This window comes from Camelus ferus, chromosome 21, assembly GCF_009834535.1.
Source record: "Camelus ferus isolate YT-003-E chromosome 21, BCGSAC_Cfer_1.0, whole genome shotgun sequence".
Classification (NCBI taxonomy): Eukaryota; Metazoa; Chordata; class Mammalia; order Artiodactyla; family Camelidae; genus Camelus; species Camelus ferus.
Genome location: NC_045716.1, coordinates 9,288,239 through 9,312,729, shown reverse-complemented (window position 1 = coordinate 9,312,729; position 24,491 = coordinate 9,288,239). Strand labels below are relative to the sequence as shown.

Here is a 24,491-nt window from a genome sequence, read left to right as displayed (position 1 = left end):
GTTTCCGTGTTCACTCTCCATTTCTGTGATGTCTGTGTTTTCTAGCCTATCTCTCCACAACATTACTAACAGTGCTTTTAGGTCAAATTACCCTCCTTTTCTTCTTCTTCTCTTTCTCTCCTACAAAAGGAATTAAAACATAGCGCTTTTAAAACCGAAGTGTGGAGTCGAATTAGTTTACAGATTAAATTATAGTAGCTTCACGAGCTTTCTAGAGTGGTTAGAAATTTTACCAGTAACCTTACTGCAAGTCCTTGTTCACAGGAGAACTGAGTAAAGATAGTTAGCGCACACGCACACACCCCCCACTACCATGAAAACTGAAATCTTAGCACATGAGACAGTTCTCTTAACACTGCCACGTGCCTTCTTTAAGCCTGAGGCGCTCCATCCAGAAAAATTTTCACACTTCTGAACTCTTAACAATTTGGCACCTTCACCCACCATGAGCATTTACCCTACATTTTTATCATAACTGTATGGTTATCTGCCTGCCTTGTAAGAGCAGAGACTGTACAACCAGGCCTGGCACAGTGCCTAGCACCTGGTTGGCACAGCAAGGGTTATTGCATAAACTGCTATCATCATCCAAATAATATCTACCATTTCCAGAGCACTTACTATGTAAACTGAAAGATAGTGGTGGAAACATGCAACCAACAATGGTTATATTGACCTCGAAGTTGGGAGTCTCATCCCCAAAAAGAAGACCTCCCGGCAGGAGGGCAAGTTAACCACTGAGAGTTTACCTACACTGTCTTGGAGGCTTTCCCAGACCAGACCCTCCGAGCTAAAGCAGAACCCAAGTCACCCTCTAGTACATAACTTTATTTACTCTGAATAGGATTTACTGCTATCTAATATATTCTTGTTTAATTATGTCACTATAATGAAAACTCCAAGCAAACAGTCATCTTGTCTATCTCGTGCTTGGCACACAGACAGCAAATAAATGAATCTAAATTTTCTACCTTCTTGGGTGGCAGTGTTGACTTGCATACAAAAGATCATAGTAAGTATGTTTTAAAATTTAGATTTAGATTTCAGGATAACTGTGTTGGCTCTATCACGGTTCATAATGAACTCTGGGAGTGGAAAAAATACAGTTTGGTCACATTCCCCCAAGCCCTGACTTGACAAGGGTGCTGGACTGTTTGTTGCAGTAAGAAGCCACTTCCTCTGACATAAGGCGCCCCGCACCTCTGGGTCTTGCCACATCCTCTGACACAGAGGTAACGTTGGCTAGCCTGGCTGGGGCAGTCAGGATTCCACGCTCACACTAACGGAGGGGGCGGTGGGGGGCCGCCCGACCTCTCCGCCGAGAGCGGGTGTGCCAGAGGGTCTCCGCGGACTCGTGAGGCAACGCGGGGCGGGCATGGGTCCTGAGGCTCCCTGCCTTGGGGCTCCCCTCCCTATTGCGTTCCGCTTGCTTTACCTTCAAGTCCCAGAACGCACCCTGCGGCGTCACTGAGCCCGAGCTCACGCGAGGGGAGCGCGGTGGTGTCCACAGGATCCCAGGCGGTCAGAGGCCTGGCGGGGCCAGGACTGGGCTCAGGGCTGTCCCGCCCCTGCTCCGCCTTTGTTTCCAGCCGGTTCCGGACTCTCGCTCCCGCCCCCGCCCCCGGCCAGCCGCGGCCCCGCCCACCCCGCCAGCGACCTGGCCCCGCCCCTCGCTCCCGCTGCAGCCCCGCCCATCTAGGCCGTGCTTTGGACCCGCCCCCCATCCGTCCCGCCCCTCGAAGCCCCATTTATTCCGCCCCCAGCACCTACACCACCAGAACCAGCCTGCTGGTGGCTGTCGCTGCTGCGCCTCCTCATCCTCCCGCGTCACCGCTACCGCCATGCCCGGAGGTCTCCTTCTCGGGGACGAGGCTCCCAACTTCGAGGCCAATACTACCGTGGGCCGCATCCGTTTCCACGACTATCTGGGAGACTCGTAAGTGGCCACCTCTTCGCTATGTCCTGGCCTCGGGTTACGCCCGGACTCCTAGGTGCCTTCCCTTTTTCCTCCCTTCCGTCCTGTCCTTCTCACCGCTCAGCCCCCTGCTCGTCGCCTGCCTCCTCCTGGCACCGGTTCCTGCACGTGCCTCTCGCCATGTGCCCCCTACCCCGCGTCTGCCGAGCGCTGCTGGGGGAAGGCGACCCTCCCTCCGGCCCGCCGCGCTCCTGCCACTTGATCCCCTCTCGCCTCCCGGCCCCCGCGTGGCTGGCTGGCTTAGGGGTGGGGGTGGGGGAGGGGAACAAGATTGGGTTCCCGCAGGTCCCGGGAACGGGAGGCTGGTACGGAGGAGGGTTTGTTGTGAATTTAACTCTGTTTGATAAACTGTGCAAGTATGGTCAAGCTGAGGTCTGGAGGGGGCAGGGGCCGCTGGGCGGCATCGGCGGTCAGTTCCCGGGACTTGTGCCCAGGTCGCACCTCTCTCTGTTCTGGAATCTGTTCCCTGGGGAAAGTGGGTGTCCAAGGCCAGAGTCAGAGGACACTGCTGCTGGCTGGCGGTTCAGGAAAGGCCCGGCGTGTTATCCGAGGGTTGTGCTTGCTGCAGGAGTATTTGCAGGCTTCTTAGCACAAAAAATCTGAAACCACCAGCTGCCAAATAAGTGGCTGAAAGACTTTTTGTCCAGAGCCTCCTCCAGTGGCCAGAATATTACTTGATATCAGCTTTGGGAGGAACCCAGAACACTCTGTATGTGGGTGCGTCCTTCATTCCAGAACTTGTAACACCTCGAGGGAAGGGCTTTCTGAGGTCGTTCAGTTGCAGTGACCTATCCTTGCCAGGTAGGCCGTGCAAGGCGCCAGGACACCCGGACCTCCCCACTTTGAGACCCTTTTGTCTCACAGAGGACTGCCTCTCACTGCCCCCTCCCCCTCCTGCCTTGCTTCCAGCAGCATGTGGCCTTGCCAAATCGGTGGCCCATGATCTAGCCTGGCAAGAATACCATTACAACTAGGAGTATCTTTATGTCATGGTGATTTTATAGCTCCTGAATCAGCAAACTTTAAGTTGATTAGACTTAATCTGAACCATCCCAGATGTGTCTAGTTATATTGTGGTTCTGAAGTTATAGTGGCCATACTACACTGTGGTCTAAAGCTTTACAATTCCTTCCTGCTTGACATCCTTTTTATATACAGTGTCCAGGTATATATATTATAGACAGAGAGATGGGGAAGTTTAGGAGAATGATCAATTGTTAGACAGGAACCTGGGAGAGATCCTTACACCTTAGGCCTAACCAGCCCTTTACAATCCTTTAAATCCATTTTCCAGCCACTGATTAAGGGAAAAGCTAAGCTTTTTGAAAGAGAGGACTAGGCTAGAAAAAGGATGAGAAATGGAACATGCAGACCTTAAAGGCAGGGAAAGACTTCAGAAATACAGACTACAGCCATTCTCAAATTTGGAGTCTAGATATTAGTATTTCTCCAAAACTCCATGGGATTTTTTCAGGGTATGTTCCTTCCCATGGCTACCTACAGCCCTCAGCCCCATAAAACAAAATCTTACCAGAATTCTTAGGTTGTATAGGTTAAAGATAAATATTAACCTAAAGCATGTTTACTATAGCAATAATTATAAATGCTGCCACTATTTAAGTTAACCCTACTTTGGGGTTTTTTTTTTTTTTCTTGTTATTTATTGGCCTTTGGACCTATCCTGATGTGATTAAAAGTGGCATATTCTCAGTGAGCCACAAGTAGGAAGATGAGAAAAATACCTGCATCTATAAACAAACAATATACAAGTCTGCCTTGGGTCAGGCACGGGATAGTGCTATTTCCTGCCCTATGCGGAACATACGTTTGAACCCCTCATGTCATTATGTACATGGATTTTTGCCTCATATAATTTTTCCAAACTCCATTCTGTATGTGATCTCAATTCAGACTGTCAGTTTTTGATCCAGGTGTGTTTTGTAGAAAAAAATTAAAAATAATTTCAACCATTACCCTAACAACTGGAAACAACTAAGGGGTTTGGGTGTCGCATTTGGTGAGTTTATTGAGCCTAGTCACTGTTTCTGAATACATGTGTAGAAGCAGCTTCTTCACAGCACATCTTCACCAAACAAAATGTGTGTTTTCCTTGGGTTTTCTGGGGGCGAGTGAGTGGGGACCCCTCCCTTAAAGGAGGAAACCTTAAAAGACGAAAGTCTTCTGAAAATGAGGAAAGAAGGAAGGAAGGAAATGGGATAATGTAATTGAATTTCTCTGAAGAGCAGCAGTAAGGAGACTTGGAGGGAGGGCAGGCCAGAGGAAGACATTCCCAGAGTTTATCCTGTCCCTAGCCATGTGGTAAACTAGAGTTTGGTTTCTGAGGGGAGGGGAGGGGAGGATGTGAAGTGGCGTCAAACGAGTTGCCTAACATGATTCAGCAAGACAGTCCCTTAACTCACAATTTTTCTAATTAATCACCTAACCATACAAGGAGAAATGCCCTGTTCTTTTTTTTTCCAACTTCTGGAGACTTTCTCTTAAGTCTTATCTAACCGTTAAACAGAGCCTTTTTCACAGACTCTAAGACCTAGCTCTTACTTACAGCTACATTGCTTCAAAACATTACATTGGCCCTTTTATTGCCCTTTATTAAAAAAAAATGTCAATGTACCACACCCCTCTACAAAAATATTACCTCTCTTTTCCCAGTCTTGCCATAGGGCCATCCATCTTTTTTGTAAGAAGGTCTTTTCCCTTCCTGAAGCCTTGGGAGATGAGTGGCAGATGTAGTGGGGGGATGAGGTGCCTGGTCTCTGCTTTGTTCTCTGTGCTTCAGGAAACTTGGCAGACTTTGAAGGCAGCTTCGCATCTAGGCTAGATTTAGTAATCTACTAGTTTAGGATCCTGCTTTAATGTTGGTAAGTCGATGGAAGGGTGTAAACAGAGGGTTAGATTTTCCTTTTCAGTGATAGAGTTTCTGTTGCCAAGGCGAAGGAAATAGTACTCCAAACGTTCTTGGTGACTTTTAGCTTGAAATGTGCTTAAAGTCTATACAGGTTTAACCTTAATGATGATTTAGATATTAGTATTTACCTAAGAATCCATAGTTGTAGAAATCGACAGTGTAGGCTGTCAGTTTTCTACCTGCTTGGTCTGAAACAAGAAGAAACTGCAAATGAAGAGAGAGGTAAAGCTCTTAAAGTGCTATTGTTTTGTCAGTGGACAAACATCGGGTGTCCTGTTTGACAAGTTAGGTCAGTAAACTAGTTTTACAAAAGTTTTTATAGTTTGTTCACTTCAAAGAAGCCAAGTGTCAGCTTAAATTTTACATGTAAAAAGAGAATAGACGCCTATTTATTTCAGATTATGTAATCTGTTCATTATTGCAGTCAGGCGCTGGTCTAGTTCAGGGCACACTGGAACATCCATTATTAGAGGTGAATGTCAGCATCTCTGTGCTTAGGGGAAAAAATGTTGAAAGGGTAAGAAGAAAAAAAAAATTATTTCAAGAAGCTCCTTGGTTTGAGTAACACAGATTTTATTAGCTGAAAAGGAGTCAGGGTGGCTCTGTAGTTATTAAAGGAAGCAATACCCTTAAATTAAACTCTTTTAAAATATTTATCATGTTGAATTTCATTCTTTGAATTGGGCTCAAAACATAGGCTTTTCTGGAGGTAAGAACATCAAAAAGCATTCCTCAATGGAAAAATTCAAAAGGGATTGTCTTCATAAGTGTTCATTTAAAAAAGAAAGTCATTTTTGATCTAGGATTTGTGATTTCTCATTGAATGTGATGTTGGGGATAATCCCTTCATTCAGTCGTGACCTTCTCTTCCTCCATCTCAGATGGGGCATTCTCTTCTCCCACCCTCGGGACTTTACCCCAGTGTGTACCACGGAGCTTGGCAGAGCAGCAAAGCTGGCACCAGAATTTGCCAAGAGGAACGTGAAGATGATTGCCCTTTCAATAGACAGTGTGGAAGACCATCTTGCTTGGAGCAAGGTACAGTACCCACTGGCATATGCTTTGAGATTATAGATCGAGTTCTAAATTTTACAGAGTAGCTTGGTTTTTGTTTTTTTGGTTTTTTTTTTGAAGTGAAGATACAAGTAAACCTCAGATTTGGACTTCACTGAGTATTTGAAAGTCTGACTTGGATTTCACAGTGACCTCCACCTTGCTAAATCCAGTGGTCAGTTCTCAGCCCGTCTTTCTTAGCCTACCAGCAGCAGGCAACCCAGCTGATCACTGTATGTCCTGAAACATTCTCCTTTCTGGGCTTCCAGGACACCACCATGTCCCTGCTTATGCTCAGAATGACCTTCATCATCTCCCAGCTCCTAGTATATCCTGGAGATGCCCTGGACTCACTTCCTGGACCCCTTCCCCTTATCTACACTCTTTCCCTTGGTGAACTCATCCACCCACATCTATATGCTATGATTCCCAAATTTCCATCTCTAGGCCAGACTCTCCTGGCTCTCTCCAGAGATTGTTGTAACCGCTGCCTGCTCAGCATCCCCCTTGGGATATCCTGTCATCTTGAACCTAATGTGTCTAAAATTGGGTTCCTATTCTTAATCCCAGGATTTCACTCATCTTGGCTAACGGCATCTGCATTTTTGTAGTTGCTCAGACCAAAAATCCAGGACTCATCATTAATTCCTGGTTTGTTTTTTTTTTTCACATCACATATCTGATTCATTAGCAAACTTGTCTGCTCTACCTTCAGAATATATCCAGAATCCTATTTGGAAGACTTTCCCCAGGTATCTATGTGGCTTGCCCTCACCTCTTTCAGGTCTCAACTCAAATGACTCCCATTATGAAGCCCATCCTTGGCCTCTTTATCTAAAATTCTAACTCCTCTCCATACTCTCTTTGCCCATGATTAATTTTTCTCCTTAGCACTTGTCACCATTTAAAATACTCTGCATGCTGCTGATTTCACTTTCTTCTCCCCACCAGAGTGGAGGCTCAGCAGGGCAGCCTCCTGTTTTACACGCTGCTGGAACAGTGCTCGGTACTCAGTACATCCCAGGCGGGCAGTCTGTATTTGTTGAATAAATGAACTGAAGGAACTATCTCTTTTCAGCAAAAGGATTTACTTGGAAATAAATGTGATGGTCTAGACTTAACGTGAGAACATTTTAATGACTTTGCTGCAGTGTCTGTCGGATGCTTCCTGTGCACTGGGCACTATGTCAAGCACTTCGCATGCGACTGGGTACAGGACGTAGTACTGCCCTGTGAGCGGCACCTGAGGCTGCACCCCGCGGCCACTTTACACCCGTTAATACTAAGCGCCCGAGATTAGAAGAATTGTGTGTAGGAGACAAGGGGAGACATTTCTCTTTCTTGACCTGGATTTTTTTTCATTTCTTACATTGGGCTGTGAATGGTCACTGGCACTTGCACAGTATTCTCAGAGGCAGTTTCTCATTAGTTTCCAGGAGCAGCCCTTTACAGGAGGTCTATGGTGTCTGTTCTCAGATGAGAATACTTTTTTCACCCAGGGAGTTGGAAGGACATACTCAAGGTTCCCCTGCAATAAAATGGTGGCAGTGAAATTTGAACCTCAAACCAATGCTCCCTTTGATACTAGGTGACAGAGAGTAGGAATCAGCTTGACCTAGGATAGGATAAAGCCAAAGCGTATGGTTCTTTGGTGTTCAGGGGTATGATGTAATGCCTAGCATCACAAATAGCAGGCTTCAGAATTACTGCATAGCAATAATGGAAACTACAAATGGCTGAAGGAAGAGTTTACAGCCCATTGTATCACAAATAGCAGGCTTCAGAATTACTGCATAGCAATAATGGAAACTACAAATGGCTGAAGGAAGAGTTTACAGCCCATTGTATAATACATCTCATAGTATAAGAACACACCCAGATTCATTTTCACTGGTGAGCTAGTACCTTAGAATTTTCAAAATTGTGACTACGTTAAATAGGAAACAAGTTCCAACTCTCAGAAGCAGTGTCCAAATTTTGACACACAGCTGGTTATGTAAGAAACCTCAAGGTGCTTCATGCATGAAACCATATCGATTATTTTTTTAGCTGTGATGACATGATAGGCAGCCAGTGACAGCAGACAGAAAGTTAAGCTAATAAAATTAAGGAACATGTTAAAATTTGTTGTTATCTATTCCAAAGTTCATTAATGGCATCTCTGTTGAGAAACTCACAAAGGTTCTACATCTGCTTTGCCATCAACTCCTGTTTTACTTTCAAGGCTCCACATAATAAATAGACCTTATTCCAACTTTAACTCCTCTCTTTCATTACTTCCTAAAACTCTACCCAGATCATTCCTCATTCTCCAATCACTAATTTATGCTCAGACTTGCCTACATGTTTCGTCACCATGCTCCCTCTCCCTAAGTGCCTTTCTTGGCCCTGTGAAAATCTTACCCATCCTTCAAGCCCCAAGTAGAGGTCGTTCTTCTTTCTTGAAGCCTTTCCTAACTCAGCAGTCTTACAGGTGAGGATGTTGGTATACACCAGCATTTGCAGTCTGACGTTTACATATTCCCATCTCGCATTTGCTGCTCCTTCTTTTGGGTATCGTCTAACTAAATTAGAAGTTCCTTTGAAGGCAGGAACCATGTCTTACTCATCCATATCCCACACGTACTTATAATGCTTAGCCCACCTTAAGTGCAGTATCAATGCTGCATCAAATAATGAAGCTAGATTTTTTTTTCCCCCAAAAAAACTTCCAGGGACAGAAAAATGAAGTTTTACCAGGGGAGGAAGGGATAGAGGGAGGAAGAGAGTACATTCTTGTTAGTTCGGACATGAAATGCTTTGTTCTCCAAGTAGATTTCACCCTAGTGTAAAATTACCTCTACCTTTTCATCTGTAAAGAATTTACCTTTGATGTGTCCATGAAGTATATATTCAACCCTCCATTATTATGTTTGCTTTAAGTTTTATGTTTCTTTTCACTTCTTAACATCTGTTTTTCTGTAGCTTAATGTCTGAGTCAGGGTGCTTCTGAGGCAAGGGTCAGATCTACAGAATGATCTTTGCATGTGATACAACTTCTAGATGTGAACCCATTGTTTCTGATGGTTTTTATAGTATTTGGGTACCCAGAGGTACCTTGGCTTGGTCTAATGCTATATTATTCAACTTTTGAATTGAGTTGAATGCTGCCTTCTCAAAGTAGTAAAAGCATGCTGAATTTGCATTGGGCATGAAAAGGCTCTTATGGTTATAACCTAAGTACTATACTGTTGTTCCTGTCAACGAATAATTGAGATGAAGAGTTTGTTAGCTTTCTTATTAAAATTGCTTAGAGAAATTATTATGATTAAGATCCTCTTCCCCATCTTACAAGATGATGGCTGTTAACGGATTGAATTCAGAGGATGTGCCTGGTTTAGCTTTCTTTCCCCTTTCCCCTGCATTTCAGGATATCAATGCTTACAATGGTAACGAGCCCACGGAAAAGTTACCTTTTCCCATCATTGATGACAAGAATCGGGACCTTGCCATCCAGTTGGGCATGCTGGACCCAGCAGAGAAGGACGAAAAGGGCATGCCTGTGACAGCTCGTGTGGTGAGTTGTAGAAATCCATTTATATATTCAGCGTGACTGACCAGGCTATATCCGTCCAAGTAAATGCTTGGGCCAACTAAAGGAAATGGGGGCATATCTCCAATTAGAAAATAACCGTCTTGGTGGCATTCTCACTTTTTATCTAAATGCTGGTACAAAGAAACAAATTTCAGCTAAATTTTTAAACTGCTGAATTCACAGCGTTGGGGGAATCTACATCAAAATAGTTATCCTAAGATGTCATCTAGAATTGAGAAATCTTTTTCCGCAGTTCTCCTGACAGTCCTGTCTCTAAAGCGATGGGAGAGGGCCTTCTTCATCAGGCACCTCTGGTTTTGAATTCTTATTTGTTCTGTCCTTACCCACTAGAGAACAAACTTAGGCAAAACTCACCAGCAAAAATGTACAACAATGTGAGGACCACTGTCAACTCCCGTTAGTGTTATTTTTATGATAACCATCCCTAGTTAACCTCGTACCTTCCTGAGGCCTTTCCTGGGTTCAATCTGCAAGTCAGTTTTTCTTAACTGAGACAGCCAGAACCAAATGTAATTCCCTTCAAGTTGAGAAAAATAATGAGGAGAAGAAAACCATCTCTGTTCCAGCCACCCAGGTGGTTCGGGGTGTCCTTCTGGGTGTCTGGGGATTCTTTCGTTGCTGCTTTGTTTGGTTACACCCTGGAACATCTTTCATGACTTCAGGGCTTTCTAAGAGGCTTTAATATCCAAACACTCAACGAGCTCTTCCCGTTTGTGTGTCTTTGTGCTGCTGCAGGTATTTATTTTTGGTCCTGATAAGAAACTGAAACTGTCCATCCTTTACCCAGCTACCACTGGCAGGAACTTTGATGAGATTCTCAGAGTTATTATCTCTCTCCAGCTGACAGCAGAAAAAAGGGTTGCCACCCCAGTGGATTGGAAGGTAAGGATGTTAAAAGGGCAGATACCCAACTTGCCCGGAAGGCCCATGGCCCCGGTCTCTACGTGGCTACCTTCAGGGTCTGTGTTACCTGGGGCTCTGTCTCTGGCATGCAGGTACACTGGAGGATCTCTCCTCCTGGCTGATTTGAAGATTTACTGAGAGGCCACATTCCAGGTCCTTAACACCTTTCATACAAAACAGACTCCCTGTATTTCTAACTTTTAGATTATTTGGACAAACTAATTGGTCAGAATGATTCCTTTTCCTAATAAAAGGATTAAAAAAAAAAAACCTTTAACCCTTCACTGATAGCAAAATATTTATAGCAAAGTGCAGATTCGCCACTTAAGTTGTAACTATTTGGTGTATTAATGTCCTGAAGCATGTCATTTCTCTGAAGTTTCAGTCTTTTAAACCCATGTAGAATTCTCTGAAACTTGTTCATGAACTTTTCATCTCTAAGATTTCTACAATGTGTAGGATGTGGATAATATCACAGGAGTGTCTTAACATTGCTACATTTTTTTTTTAAATATGCTAACCTGAATACCAGGTTTTGTTATTTTGTTTCTCTGGCAAAACATTTAAATTCTGTATCCATTCACTGAATCTACTGTTTACTGAGCCCAGACAGCGAGCAATCAATATAAAGTCCCTGCCCTCATAGAACTTAGATTCCAGTGGGTGGAGACAAACAGGAAACAAGTGTATGTGTATTAGGTGATGGTAAGTGCGACAGAGAGTAAGCCAGCAGAGGTGGGGAGGAGGGGGAGCACGGGTGGGAGGACCGGTTTTATATTTGGCTGTCAAGGAAAGCCTTTTCCTGAAGGGTCCTTTGGGAAGGACAAGAAGAAAGCGAGGGGCCAAGTCACTCCTATTTGGGAGGGAGGGAGCAGGCTTGAAGGAACAGCGAAGGAGCTGCACCTGAAGGTGAGAGCCAGCGTGCCTGGAAAAGAGGCCGCAGGAGGTGGCATGAGGGGCCGGGGATGAAAGAGGAGGCTGGATTCAGTCACGCAGGGCAATGATAAGCACTCAGAATTAAAACTGTAAAGTGTGGTGGCAAGCCACTACTGGGTTTAAAACAGGACTATTTCCTGTTCAGATGAAGAAATACTTCTCTTCCCCGAAGTGTCAAAGGTCAACTTGTGAAAACAAAATACCTCAAAGGGGAGAGAGCAGAAGACTTGCTTATTCTCATCAGCACCTGTAGCTCCTGTTCTAAAGTTAATTCTTGCCTTTAGGCTTTGCTATAAGATTGATTTTCATGATTCTCACTGTCTTTCAATAGAATGGAGACAGCGTGATGGTCCTTCCAACCATCCCTGAAGAGGAAGCCAAAAAACTTTTCCCTAAAGGAGTCTTCACCAAAGAGCTCCCATCTGGCAAGAAATACCTCCGCTACACCCCCCAGCCCTAGGCTCTCCAAGGAGCTGGTGCTGGAGCCGCTCGCTTATTAGCACAGTGAGCCGGAGGATGCCAGCCGTCTGTCCGTCATGTTTTCCTGCAGCAGTTCCCTAGAAACATCCTGGTGTGATCGCAGCCAAGGTCTTTAGGTTGCTATACTACTGGCTTATTAAATGAAAACGGCACTAAAAGTTCTTTGGGATTCTTTGCTCGGTGCCCTCAGCAGCATTCTGTTCTGTTCTAGATCTTAGTACTCTCTGCTGACTGTCTTTGAAATTTGTGACTCATTGTGTTGGACCTCTGCAGGGTTTCTGACCAACAAAGGTGGGGTCAGCTTATGGTTGAAAAAGCCTGCTTTGCTCTATCATAGAATGACCATCAGGTTTTTCTCTCTTTTTTTCCACTGTTCTCATCAAATCCTCTCTTCTGTTACCCATTTTCAGGGAAGCAATAGAACTTGGGGTTCACTGTCCTCTGTACCCAAGTTTATAACCTGAGAACTTAGAGGAACTTGGATGTTCTTCAGTTTTCTGTGTTTTGATCACACCTGGGGGAAAAACCTTTTTCAGTTCTGTACTTTTCCAATAGATAACTGAAGTGGGATGAGCACAGGGGAGAGGGATCTTTAAATATTTTTCTATCAGGAAAATTTTTCAATAAATTTCTATTGAAAGTGGGAGGCTACAGAAAAGGCTGTACTTGCCTGCCAGGGAGGTGAACCAGAAGTCCTGAGCAACACGACAGTGCCAGGTGCCTTTCAGAGTATGTCTGGGTGTCAGTCCGCTGGCTGATGCCACGCACGTGAAAGGGCACACCTTGGGAAGAGAAGAGAGGACAACTGAAAATGTTTTGTCTTGGATCTATTCTTCCACTGAATTCATAAATTCAAAATCAAGTTTCTGAATTTTGCTTTTTTAGGGATCAGTAAATAAATCCATTGTTAAAACTAGATCAGAGAATTGTGTTGTCACAGTTTGACATACTAGTTTAGACTCCTGTCCTGAGGGCAGGTGTCTCCTTCTTGCTAGGACTGACACTGATGCTTTTGTCCAAGGACAGATAAAATTCCATGTGATGAAAATGGAGGAGCAGCTGGTGAACATGTGATTTCACCACAGCTCTTGGCCAACTTTGCTCCTTCTTGTTACCTACCTGGGTCCTGTACAATTTGTGTCCCCTGTCATAAAGCGCTCCCCTAACCGAATGTTTTAATGGGATTGCTGGGTTTAAGAATTTTAGTCTTGAGGATAATGGGATATCTATCCTTTTAGAAAGAGTACTAAATAGTATTCTGAACCTACAGTCACTCAGGTAAGTCCTAGGCTTAGAAAGAAGTGTCTCATACCTGGTATAGTCTCCGCAGGCAGCCCTCTATACTTTTATTGAGTAGAATAATGTAAAACATGATTCCTGGGGCCATGGGTTAGAGACGTAATTAAGCCTTTAGTTCCCTTGATTTCTCCACATGTGTGGAGTGACACTAAGAAGGTCGAGAAGGAAGGTGAAAATTCCAAGTTACGTTACATCCAGGGGGACGCGGGTCTGCAAGCGACTTAAGAAGGCTGGCATCCTGCTGTCGCCTCTTCTCCAAGTCACAGTATGTCTTGGCCTTGAAGAACTGAGACTTTCAGGTCCTCCTTAGCATACTTCTTCTGCCTGATCCCTGGGCCCTCCGTGTCTGGTCACCTCCCTAACTACTGGGTTCCCCACTGCTGTCCTCCCTTGGCCATTTCCCTTCTTCAGGCCTTGTCTCTCTTGGAGAGTCTGGCTTCAACTTTCTTCTATGGTGACAGTTCAAAGTCTAAATCTCCAACATTCATTATTCAAATTTGAGTCTTAACTTTACTGATCACTGGAACGTTGGCCATTGAATTTATAAGTTCAAAATCAAATTCATCCATTTTCCCCCCAATAAATCAATTGCCCATCTCATCACTCAAGCACCCAAACCTTGGTGTTCTGTTTGGCTATATCTACCTACATAAATGATGACAGCATAAAAATGCTGATAATGCTCAGAGAAAAGGGAGGTCAAGTACCCTCAAATTGAGTTCTGGCTTTATCACTAAGCAGCCATGAAGCCATGAGACTGAAAGTATTCTTTTCCAAATACAGAATGTTACATAATGAATATGCACTGTCAGGGTAGAAGTGATTGCAAGCACATTTTTATTACACTGCTGGACGTGGAGAGGAGAATTCCCCTATCCAGAATTGTTGCTCTCAATTTTCATAGGAAGAACAGATTTGATAAATCCCAAGATTGATTGACAGAAAGTGAATTGTATGACCTTGGTGGCTGTGAGAGAAGCATCAGAATTTGAGAGGCAGTCATCATGTGACTTCTCAAAGAATCAGCAAATGCTCTGACTACAACAGTCATCTCAGATTAGCAAAGCAATAAACTCTAGGCTCCTGTGTGGTGTTACCAAAAGCCTGACTCACCTCCAACCTCTACTCTAGGGGTAGGAATCTGCATTAAGAAGCTCAGGAAGGGATAAGGAGCCAGAATGGCTGTGTCTAATGGGCAGATACAAGATGTCAATTATGGGATGCAGTAAACTGGTGCAGTGATTTACTCCGTCTGACCCCACCCCTTTGGGTCAATGCAAATTGAAGAAGTACAACTGATTCGAGCTTGAAGAGTGCATTAACTACTCAGCAGGTCAGTGTCACCTTCCTGTCAGTGACTGGTTCAGAAATGGGCATGTGATTCAATTCTTGGGGTTGGACACAAACAGAGGATCATTGGTGTTTCTACTACAAGAATTCTTTCTCATTCGAGAGCCCCAGGGAGCCTTCTTCCCTCTCACACTGAACAGGAGCAAGGCTACACAAAGCGCTGATTGCTGCAGGCAGCTGACTCACAGCCTGGGAGCAGGAATCCAGCCATAGAGAATGAGGCTGTAAAGGTCAACAGCCAAGTGGAGAGGAAAAAAAAATGTGATCCTTACTGAGTCTACCAATCTTGAACCCGTCCTACCTCTGGGCTTATATTACATAAAGTAATAAATTACCTTCGTGTTTAAGCCTTTTTGAATTGGGTTTCCCAGTACCTGAGGCCAAAAGCATCCTAACTGATATGCATGGAATAAAGTATTGTCCTCTAGTTGTTTCCAATATGTGGTAATGTGCATCACAAACAAGACAGTTAGAGGAGATATCTGTTTTCTGCTACTTCATCCCCTACATTGTGGATCTCAAGCATCAATACACTGAATTGAAATGTTACGGAAACGACAGGCCAGCCAAGAAACAAGCACCACTCAGAGGGTTGGAGTACTCAGATGTGTTAACACCAGCGGGCTCAGAGGGGCTTCTGCTCCAAAGTTCTGAGCACCTCCAAGACGTGCGCATGAGGTTTTATAGGGTACAGTACAAGCTTGGGGTATTCGGCCAATAGGCATGGGACAGCTTTAGCAGCATCATTATCACAAAAGTGGAAGCAGGGAGGCAGCAAACCAACATTCCAAAGCCAGAAATATCTCTTTGAAAATCCAGCTGGCTAGCAAAAAACATGAACAGCAAACCAACACTAATTAACCTAGATTTACAAGTTAGTCCAGCAGAACTCAGATCAGTATTCCGATACTTAAGATTTGTGAGTTATCTTGTTAGCCGAGCCCAGCCTCTCCTTCACATTCCTAGACTTGTGAGTTATCTTGTTAGACCAGCCCAGCTTTTCCTTCATAAAAGGAGGAGCGTGTTGCAATGCAGAGCCCAGGAGCCTACCCCGGGAGACTGATTCTCTCAGTGGCCAGGTCCTTTGTAGCAACACAGGTGACATGCAGCACACCACAGAGACTGCAGCTCACCCAATATCCATTTCCCCTTATTCTTTACTAAGAATACCCAGGTTGTATTAAGGGTGGCCAGGTGAGGTGCCGCTTAAAATTTACCTTAAGATGATAGACATGTGACAGTGCTGGCCTGGGGTGGGATCCCTTCCAGACTAAAAGGCAAAGCTTTATAAAGAGAAAACGGCTTGCCTTTGTGAGTGAAAAATAACTCATCTCATATCGCAGCCATCAAGCCATCACATTGCAGCCGCCCGGAGGGTGAGCCCTGAGGGAATTCAGGATGGAAACAGGAAGCCCTCAGCCACAGCACCACCCCCACCCCCAACAGCGTCCCCTGGGGAGACTCAGCGTGGGAAGCACAGGATACAGGCCCTGAATAGCTAAGGTGCATATCAAAGGAATGATTTCAGTGAGCTCAGGCTCTTGAGTCTTCCCATAAATAGAAAATCATTAAATTCCTTAACTTGAGATATCTGGTTTTCTTTAATCAACAGTAATCTTTTGATGTTCTGACTATCCAGTCTTTGTTGCAAAAAATCCTATATATCCTGGCTCCTCACTTACCTCCTTAGAGAAGTCCCTAAGAGCTGTCTGAGAGGCTGCCTCCCAGGATTGAAGTCCTCAGAAAGTCCACCAAGTAAAACGTAATTCTCAACTTTTAGGTTGTGTCTTTTTTTTTTTTCTCCACTCAACATCTTACTGAAAAGTAAATGAGCTCTTCCCTTTTGCTGAAACACTGGCATCGAAAATGAAGTTCAATCCATTTGTGAATTGTGACCGAAAGCAAGAACCATAAAAGGCATTTCAATGTACCTTCCGACATTCACAGGAACCTTATGTCTTCTCCTCTTTCCAAAGAGCTGAGCCAGAAGTACAATTTTCCAACCACGCCCATCTGAACGGATGATGATGTTCAGGTTGTACGAGGGCACTGCAAGAGGGCAGCAGGTTGGCAAAGTGGTCCAGGTTTACAGGAAGAAAGATGTGACCCACACTGAACAAGTGCAGCGAGAGAAGGTGAACAGCACGACTGTCTACGTGGGTGTTCACCCCAGGAATGTGGTTATCACCAGACTACAACCGGACAGAGACCGCGAAAAGATCCTCAAACGTGAAGCCAAATCTCCCCAGGCAGGAAAGGAAACAGGCAAATATTAAGGAAGAAACAATTGAGAAGATGCATAAAGTAATTGTGTATACAACTTTCATCAAAAACTGTGAAAATTAAATAGATAAGATAGATAGGTAGATAGATAAAGAAAGAAAGAAAGAAAGAAAGAAAGAAAGAAAGAAAGAAAGAAAGAAAGAAAGAAAGAAAGAAAGAAAGAAAGAAAGAAAGAAAGAAAGAAAGAAAGAAAAAGAAAGAAAAGAGAGAAAGAAAGAAAGAAAAGAGAGAAAGATAGAAAGAATGCCTGGCGTTACAGATATCATTTTGCCAGTATGAGGATAAAAATCACAGGCCAAGGATGAAGGAGAAGGAGGCTGAAAGGAGCCTGGGTCTACGATACCTTCCTCAAGTCACTGGACTGTCCTATGGTTCCACCACGTGCAGCCACACCAGACATTTGTTGACCCACAGGTGCTCCGCTGGCCATGCTGAAAAATACTGCCCTGTTCTAGGTATCTTGAAGGTTCTTAATAGGCTTAACTTTTTCTCTTGTGTTTCCTTCTATTCTTACTCCTATTATGGTTTTCTCTGTAGTAGACGGTCTGGTATTGTTGAGCCAACTGACGTCCTTCAAAGTCCAACGACCCCCATTCCTGGGCTCTCAGATGTCTGACATTCTCTACGGGCAAACTAATAGCCCCAGGTAGTGCCTAATCTCACAATCTCACAGGCTGGCTTGTCGCAGCCCACCTTATCAGAGCCATAGACCCCACTGCCCTTCACGGACCCTAAACCTCTTGCCTCACCTACAACCAATCAGAGACTTGTGCACAAGCCGATCAGGCACCTTGTGACCTGACCTTATAAAACTGGCCCTCTCGTCTGTGTGGCCGGCTCTTGTCTGTGGGAGCATAGCATAATAACCTCCTTTCTATCCCCATACTTGGGTAAATTCTCTTACCGAACCAGCGCGTCACCATGTCATGGACAGCCCTGCTGTGCCCACAACAGGTATTCTTTTAAAATCTTGTGGAAAGGAAAAGGAATAATGGGTTCTAAACAATAGACAATCAGACCATAAAATTCAATTTTATTTGACGTTTTAAAATAAAATGAAAAGTGTTATCAAACTGTACTGTGCAATGGAAGATTGCCAGATTTCCTCCTAAACTTTGCTTTCAGTAACTAAGACTATGGAACACAGTTCCATTTTTCAGTGTTTACTAAATTGGGGATGGGCGAAATAACTTTACTCTGGAAAACGTTAGGGAGACATTAATTGTAGCAACATCACAAATCGAAACTATAGATCCTATGCTTTAGACAGTAATACATTAATTGTACAATGCTTTTGATAATTTGTGATCTATTACAACTTGCTCTCAGCTGGGGGCAGGATTTCATTCACTAGGCCATAAGTTTTAGGATGTCTTATCCTGAAGAATTTTGAACATTTCAAGAATAATGCAACTACTTAAAATTAGAGCTTTTGCAGCAGTCCATCAATTGCTTGTAAAATAAATGCAGCAGTCATTTGTTTTAGCAACTTGAAAGTAAACTCCTTGCCAGATAATCTTTCAGCACTTGAGTCAGGGCGTTATCTCGGTCTTTAACCTGACTCCACGTATCACATTCGTGCCATTAATATCCTTTTCTAAAATGGGATCCAGTTTCCAACTACAAAAAAAGGTCAAAAGTAAAATATTAGACTATGAGCGTTTCAGAAAAAAACTTCAGTGCAATCAGAAAACTTACTGAAAAGTTTCCATTCCATGATCTGGAAACACTCCCTTTAAAAGATCCCACATATTACGGACTTTGAGTAAGTATGTGTGCATCTCTAGACCATCAAATGTCATCTTGTAAAGAGATACATTCAGTTAGAGTAGTCTTATCAAAGGTGCACTTAACAGAAATGTTAGGGGAGTTGCATTCCAGCTAACTCTGTGACTGCTTTCAAGGTAACTGGAAATTTTTTTCTTTCCCTAAATTGGAATGAGAATTTTTTAAAATACTGGGACCTGGAAAAGACAGTAGCAAATGAGAAACCCAACTATTAGACCCCCAATTAGGTTTCCCATTTGTGAAATAGGGTCCCTTTAAGAAAGAGGAGAGGATGACCCTAGGAAAACTGCCTAAAAAGGAACTAATAACCAGTAAGTTTGGTTGATGCAACCGTCCTTCCCCCAACGAGCACAGGGCAAACCACCTTGATTGTCATAAATGACCGTGGCAAGACCAGAATTGCTATCAGAAGAGTCTCAGGGTGGCTATCTGGTTAGGCCAAGGGGCTTCTCGTGAGGCTGCACTTACACAGCACATCATTTCTCCTTAGAAGGCATGTTTATTTGGGGTGAGGGAGCATGCCAAAGGCCCCAGAAGCCCATTTTTGGCACCATCACTGCTACCTGGCCCACTTCTGCATTTGCCTAGTGCCCTATTCCTCTGTCAGAACTGCCCTCCTCTCTCCACTCAGCAGTGGGCTCTGGCCCAAATGAACTCTGTTAGTGGTCCTGTCAGAGATCCTTTGAGTAGTAAGCTTTGCCAACTACCCTCCTCCCCAACAGACCTGCCTCTAATCTGTCCTGGCCCAACGTGACCAGCCCCTCTCCCTGCCCAACTCCAGGCATGGCTTCCAGCACTTCTCACACTTTTCTAAATTAGCCCTGATTGCTGAGGAAAGTAGGAAAGATGTCAGGGCAAAACCTAAGTGAGTCACCATAATAAAATGTTTTAAAGTCTCTTGGTTTATCTTTTTAGTTCATGCAATTCTCCATAATATGTTTGTTTCATTATGAAACATTTTAAATAACCTAACAGTAAAATGAGTCAACTTCTCCCTTTAAAAGACTGTCAAGTAGAACTGGGACCCTAGGAAAATGCCAGCGATCAGCCTGTGCATCACACACCCCAACCAGAGCACCCGCACATCCCCGGGAACACACACTCCAAAGAGAGAAGCTTCCACACTTAAGTGCTTGTGTCTAACCGTTGCAGGACAAATGTCCCTCCCTTCCCTAATCCCAGAGATCCCTAGTTTGGAACAAAATATCAGGGGAAGGGGGTTAGGAGAGGTGGAATGGGGGGGGCAAAATAACATTTTTCAAAAATATTCCATAATTTTAATTGTTAAGTCATTAAGGTCATCAGCTTTAATCCCAATTTTTCCATATTAATGAGCTGCCACCAAGAGTCTCTTTTCTTACCGCCTACATTGTTGCTACTTGACTTCACAATTTATTTTTGCTATGTAGTTTAATACTCACAATAAGAAAGATCTAATCAAAGTGGCAAGTTATTACCTCATCTTTTCTCTTCCAGTGATAGTCTCTCCTGGTCATTTGAAGACCGGTGTCAACTGAGCCGATCCAAAGAAGTGCATTAAACATAAAACAACTAAATTAGGAATTCAAGAGTGTAGGTAGCAGGAGGATATTATGAAATCCCAATTTACTTCCTCCCTGCAAGTCTCCCTTTTCCCTTCTCCCTTTCCAAATGGGACCTTTACTTTTTTACCCCAAGGAAGTTTGTTACTAGGTTCCCAAAAGTCCAATACAAGGTCTGGCAAACCCGACTGAGAACAGGCAGGTCACACAGACAAAGTGGGCCATACAACACAACAGGGAGCGGCGTGGACTGCGGCAAACTGTAGAGCATCTGCTTCCCCTACGGAAGCCAGCGATGCTCAGCTCTACCTGCTGGTTGCCACACACAGATATGAGGACCGAGTATTGGCAGATGTTCTGATTTTCTCAAGAAAAGCTCAAAATCTGAAATTTTTTTTTAAATATGAAATTTCTGGATGTTTATACTTGATAATTTTCAAAGAAAATGTGTATGTGGGCCAAATCCAGTGTACCAGCTGGATCAAGTGCACAGGCCTACCATTTTTGACTCTTGTCCCAAACTCACTGGGGAATGCAGAGTGATCTATGTCCCTGACTCTAAAGCCATCTCTGATTCAGTGGCCCTCAGGGCGCCCCAAGGGGGCTGACACTAGACCCTGAGCTCCCAGCCTTCCCATAACTCCTGTGCCCCAAGAGGGCTGTGGAAGCCACAGAGTGGCAGACCTAAAAACACTGTGAAGTTTGGAGTCACGGTCATCTCAGTGTTAGCCAGCTTGGACGGGAGACCCAGGAGCAGAGAGAGCTCCCCAAATCATGGTGCCGCATGTGAGCCCAGAACAGGACATGGAAAGTGAGCTGTAAGAATGTCTGAGGTTGAACTTGCTTCTAGGGGAGAAGTGGAATTACTCACTGGATGCCTGTCTCTCCTCCCCATGAGAGTGGAGACCAGGTTTGGCTCACTCACCAACTAGTGCCCAGCACATTGTGGGGTTGCAATTTATATGGATTATGCAAATGAGAAATAATGAGATATAAACTATTGCTAAAAGGTCACTTTATGCACAGTTTGAAATCATGTAAAACCTCTCCCCCACAAATTAGCAATTCATTAAGGATGTGTAAGCTAGCAGGTCACACGAATTGTAAACACTGGGATGGAGCAAATCAAGGATGATTCTGTTTTCAAGCTGGGGCAGCTGGGAAAATGGTGACACTGGGCTTGATAAGACAGGGATACTGAGGCTGAATGAAAGACCTTGAAAGTACTTTCCCTAGGGCGAGGACTTCCTATCTGGTCTTCTTTATATAATGCTTAGCACCATAGCACAAGCAGTTGGGTGCTAATACACATTTAGTGACAATAATTACGTAGTGACTATTAACATGCACCTCAAAGCAAGTCATTTGAGTTGTGGCCGTGACCGTGGTTTGGAATATGAATGAGCATCCGTCAAGTTCTATATTCCCTTTGGCTGCTGACAGAAAACCGGCTCCCACACCTGAGGCTGCTGTGTGAGCCTGTCCCCTCCCCATTCCGGCTCCTCCCACAACAGCACCACAAGGCTCCAGCCAACAGGATCGGAGTACAAGGTAGAAGCTGCTACCCCCCAACAAGGGCGTGGAGGGAAAGACATGAGAGAGGAAGAGCCACCTGCATCTCAGTGTCTGGAAGTCTCTGATATGCGACCTCCCAGAGGCAATGTGGCAGCCAGGGTGGGCCCAAGAAGGGAGATGGATGATAAACCCACACGATGCCCTCAAATCGTTTTCTTAGAATGAAGTGAATCTTACATGTACCAGAATTCCTTCTCAATGGTTTTCCTACCACTAAAGGGCTACCCCTTACCCATGACCTTGGAGTTACTATTTTTGACAGGCTTGGATGCTAGGATAACAAGCAGCTTGCTTAAATCTGAAGTTCCCTGCACCTAAAGGAGAAAAGTCAAAATTAGCCAAAAGAGCATGCTTTGATCTCTAAGCTGGATGCTTCCTCACCTTCCCAAAAGAATATAAGAAATAAACCAAAACCTAGGACTGGGTATCCAACCTAAGCTCTACCTTTTTCATTTCAAATCCTCTTTAACGTGGTTTCAAGAAGTCTTGAACCAGCAAATTATCTTTTGCATATTTATAGACATCAGAAAGGAAATCTGTACACCTTGCTTGTAACCAGTGTGGAAAATGGAATCCCCAGCATCCACTGAGTTACTTTTACTCTAACAGTGACATTCAAGGGCTCGGGGCCCAGCCTTTCCAGAGGGGAAAATATTAAAAGCTCTTGAGCTTTTGCCCCATGTGCCACAATGCAAGTGGCATACGTAAGTAACAATTATAATGACCATTTCTAGATATTCTCTCGATATGATCACATACTATCCCATTTAATCCCCACAATAACCTTATGAGATGGCTGAGACTACTACCCTCATCTAACTAACAGGAAACTGAGGGTCAGAAGGCAGCTATCTCCGCTCACACACCGGGTGGGCACAGGGGTGAGGTTTTAAATCCAAGCATGCCTGACCCCAAACCCTGGTGTCTTAACAAACTAAACTGTGGGGTTGCTCCCACTGTCCCCCACCCCTTGTTTCAAAGCTAAAGTGATTTTCATTTTCTGTTAAAACACACACACACACAGTTAAGAAACCTTCATCCTCTGAATTGTTCAGAGGATGACAAAATAAGAATGTTATGAAAGGGGCAAATGCACTTTTTAGGAGGGTTACTGACTTTTCTGGGACATAAATTTTCATTAAATTAATGACCTTTCCCAGCCTGAACAAGCAGAAAGGGTCGCTCACAAAGGGGAGAAACGTGTTACCAGATTAAAGAGATGCCAGCTCTTCTCACAACCTCTTGGCCCTCCCCGTTCCTGGGCTCTTCCCTGTGGTCCTATGGCAGGTTGCTTGGCCCATTAGGAACCTTGCTTCTACTCTTCCCATCTCCTGTTAAGTCCTAGGTGTTCACACTTCCCCCTTCCTGACAGAGGCGTGAAATGATGAGGCCCCGGGCCCTCTATCAAGCTGTGCCCACAGGCACTAATGTGGCAACAAAGTGACATGGCCCCAATTCATCTCCCTTCTTATCAACCAGTGCAGATACTTCCAGAGGTATACTAGCATGCGGGGTTGTTGCCTTGGCATGAACTAGGGAAAACGCACTCCATTCTTCCCCGGGGGAGGCACAGCCCCATGCCAGGGCGAACGGCTTGGCAAACAGAGAGCAAGTAGATTCCTGGTCCATTTGTCCCTCAGTCACACTCTTGTGCAGGGCACACCCTGCACAACAGCACACAGAAGCCCTGGGTACATTCTGATTGTTTTGTTAAGGGCAGGTAAGAACGGTAGGGTCTTTCTAGGTTAAATTTCTTTTTAAGGTGGTCAGTTGAGTTCTAAAGTCACTTCTGGGGCACCATGAAAAGCAAATGACTCTCTAGAAATGATCCTCCTTACCTGTTCACAGGTTTTAGGTAAAATGCAAGGTGCAAGGTATGGTGCCTCTGTCTTAGTATCAATAACACTGCCGTACACAATAATAACAAATTTCATGGTCACATTATCAATGGTCATTTCGTTATAGCTCGATAAAGTCTCCACATACACATGATTGAGCGCCACACACTTTTGAAACTTTAGGTCCTAAAATAAAATTACATTACTTTCCTATAAATCAGATACTACGATACATGATACCAAGAAGAAAGCAAATTCCACGTGAAAAGATGCTCAATATCATTCACCATCAGAGAAATGCAAACCAGCTCACACTCATTAGAATGGCTACTATTAAAACAATAGAAAATAACAAGTGCTGGCAAGGATGTGGAGAGAAGGGAACCCTCGCGCACTGTTGGTGGGAATATAAATTGGTGCAGCCACTGTGGAAAACAGTATGGAGGTTTCTCAAAAAATTAAAAATAGAACTACCATATGATCCAGCCACCCCACTTCTGAGCATTTATCTAAAGAAAACAAAAACACTGATTCAAAAAGATACATGCACCCCTATGCTCACTGCAGCATCATTTACGGTAGCCAAGATATGGAAACAACCTAAGTGTCCACTGATAGATAAATGGATAAAGGAGATGTGATATATATATATAGAGAGAGAGATATATACAATGCAATACTACTAAGCCATAAAAAAGAATGAAATCTTGCCATTTGTGACAACGTGGATGAATCAAGAGAGTAGAGTATCAGGCTAAGTGGAATAAGGCAGACAGAAAGACTAATGCCATATGATCTCATTTATATGTGCAATAATCTAAAAAACAAAACAAATGAACAAATAAAAACAGAAACAGATTTACAGAAACAGCAAACCAGTGGTTGCCAGAGAGGAGAGGGGTGGGAGGTTGGGTGAAACAGGTGAAGAGGATAAGACTTACAAACCTCT

General features: G+C 44.1%; 2 protein-coding genes and 1 pseudogene across 2 annotated transcripts in view; 2 read left to right on the top strand and 1 right to left on the bottom strand.

Annotated features, from left to right (window-relative positions):
- The first annotated feature begins 1,752 nt into the window (after positions 1-1,752).
- On the top strand, positions 1,753-12,786 carry PRDX6 (peroxiredoxin 6). The gene is made up of 5 exons (XM_032463714.1): positions 1,753-1,936; positions 5,783-5,939; positions 9,364-9,510; positions 10,285-10,431; positions 11,720-12,786. The coding sequence occupies exons 1-5, from the start codon at positions 1,842-1,844 to the stop codon at positions 11,846-11,848; spliced, it is 675 nt and encodes a 224-aa protein (XP_032319605.1). The 5' UTR covers positions 1,753-1,841; the 3' UTR covers positions 11,849-12,786.
- A 2,639-nt stretch (positions 12,787-15,425) lies between these two features.
- LOC116658647 lies at positions 15,426-17,710 on the top strand (annotated as a pseudogene).
- Positions 17,711-18,286: 576 nt separating this feature from the next.
- Positions 18,287-24,491, bottom strand: part of SLC9C2 (solute carrier family 9 member C2 (putative)) — a 68,564-nt gene continuing 62,359 nt past the window's right edge. Inside the window, exons 25-28 of the mRNA XM_032463713.1 lie at positions 23,543-23,728; positions 21,937-22,018; positions 20,046-20,101; positions 18,287-18,420 (exon numbers count right to left, since the gene is read on the bottom strand). Of these exons, the coding sequence (XP_032319604.1) occupies positions 18,385-18,420; positions 20,046-20,101; positions 21,937-22,018; positions 23,543-23,728 (360 nt within the window). The 3' untranslated portion in view covers positions 18,287-18,384. The remainder of the gene's footprint in view (positions 18,421-20,045; positions 20,102-21,936; positions 22,019-23,542; positions 23,729-24,491) is intronic.

Bases quoted from the DNA above. Each gene is read 5' to 3' on its own strand.
- PRDX6 (XM_032463714.1), top strand. From the start codon at position 1,842: ATGCCCGGAGGTCTCCTTCTCGGGGACGAGGCTCCCAACTTCGAGGCC. The intron at 1,937-5,782 runs GTAAGTGGCCAC...CCTCCATCTCAG, and splicing joins CACGACTATCTGGGAGACTC to ATGGGGCATTCTCTTCTCCC. The intron at 5,940-9,363 runs GTACAGTACCCA...CCTGCATTTCAG, and splicing joins ACCATCTTGCTTGGAGCAAG to GATATCAATGCTTACAATGG.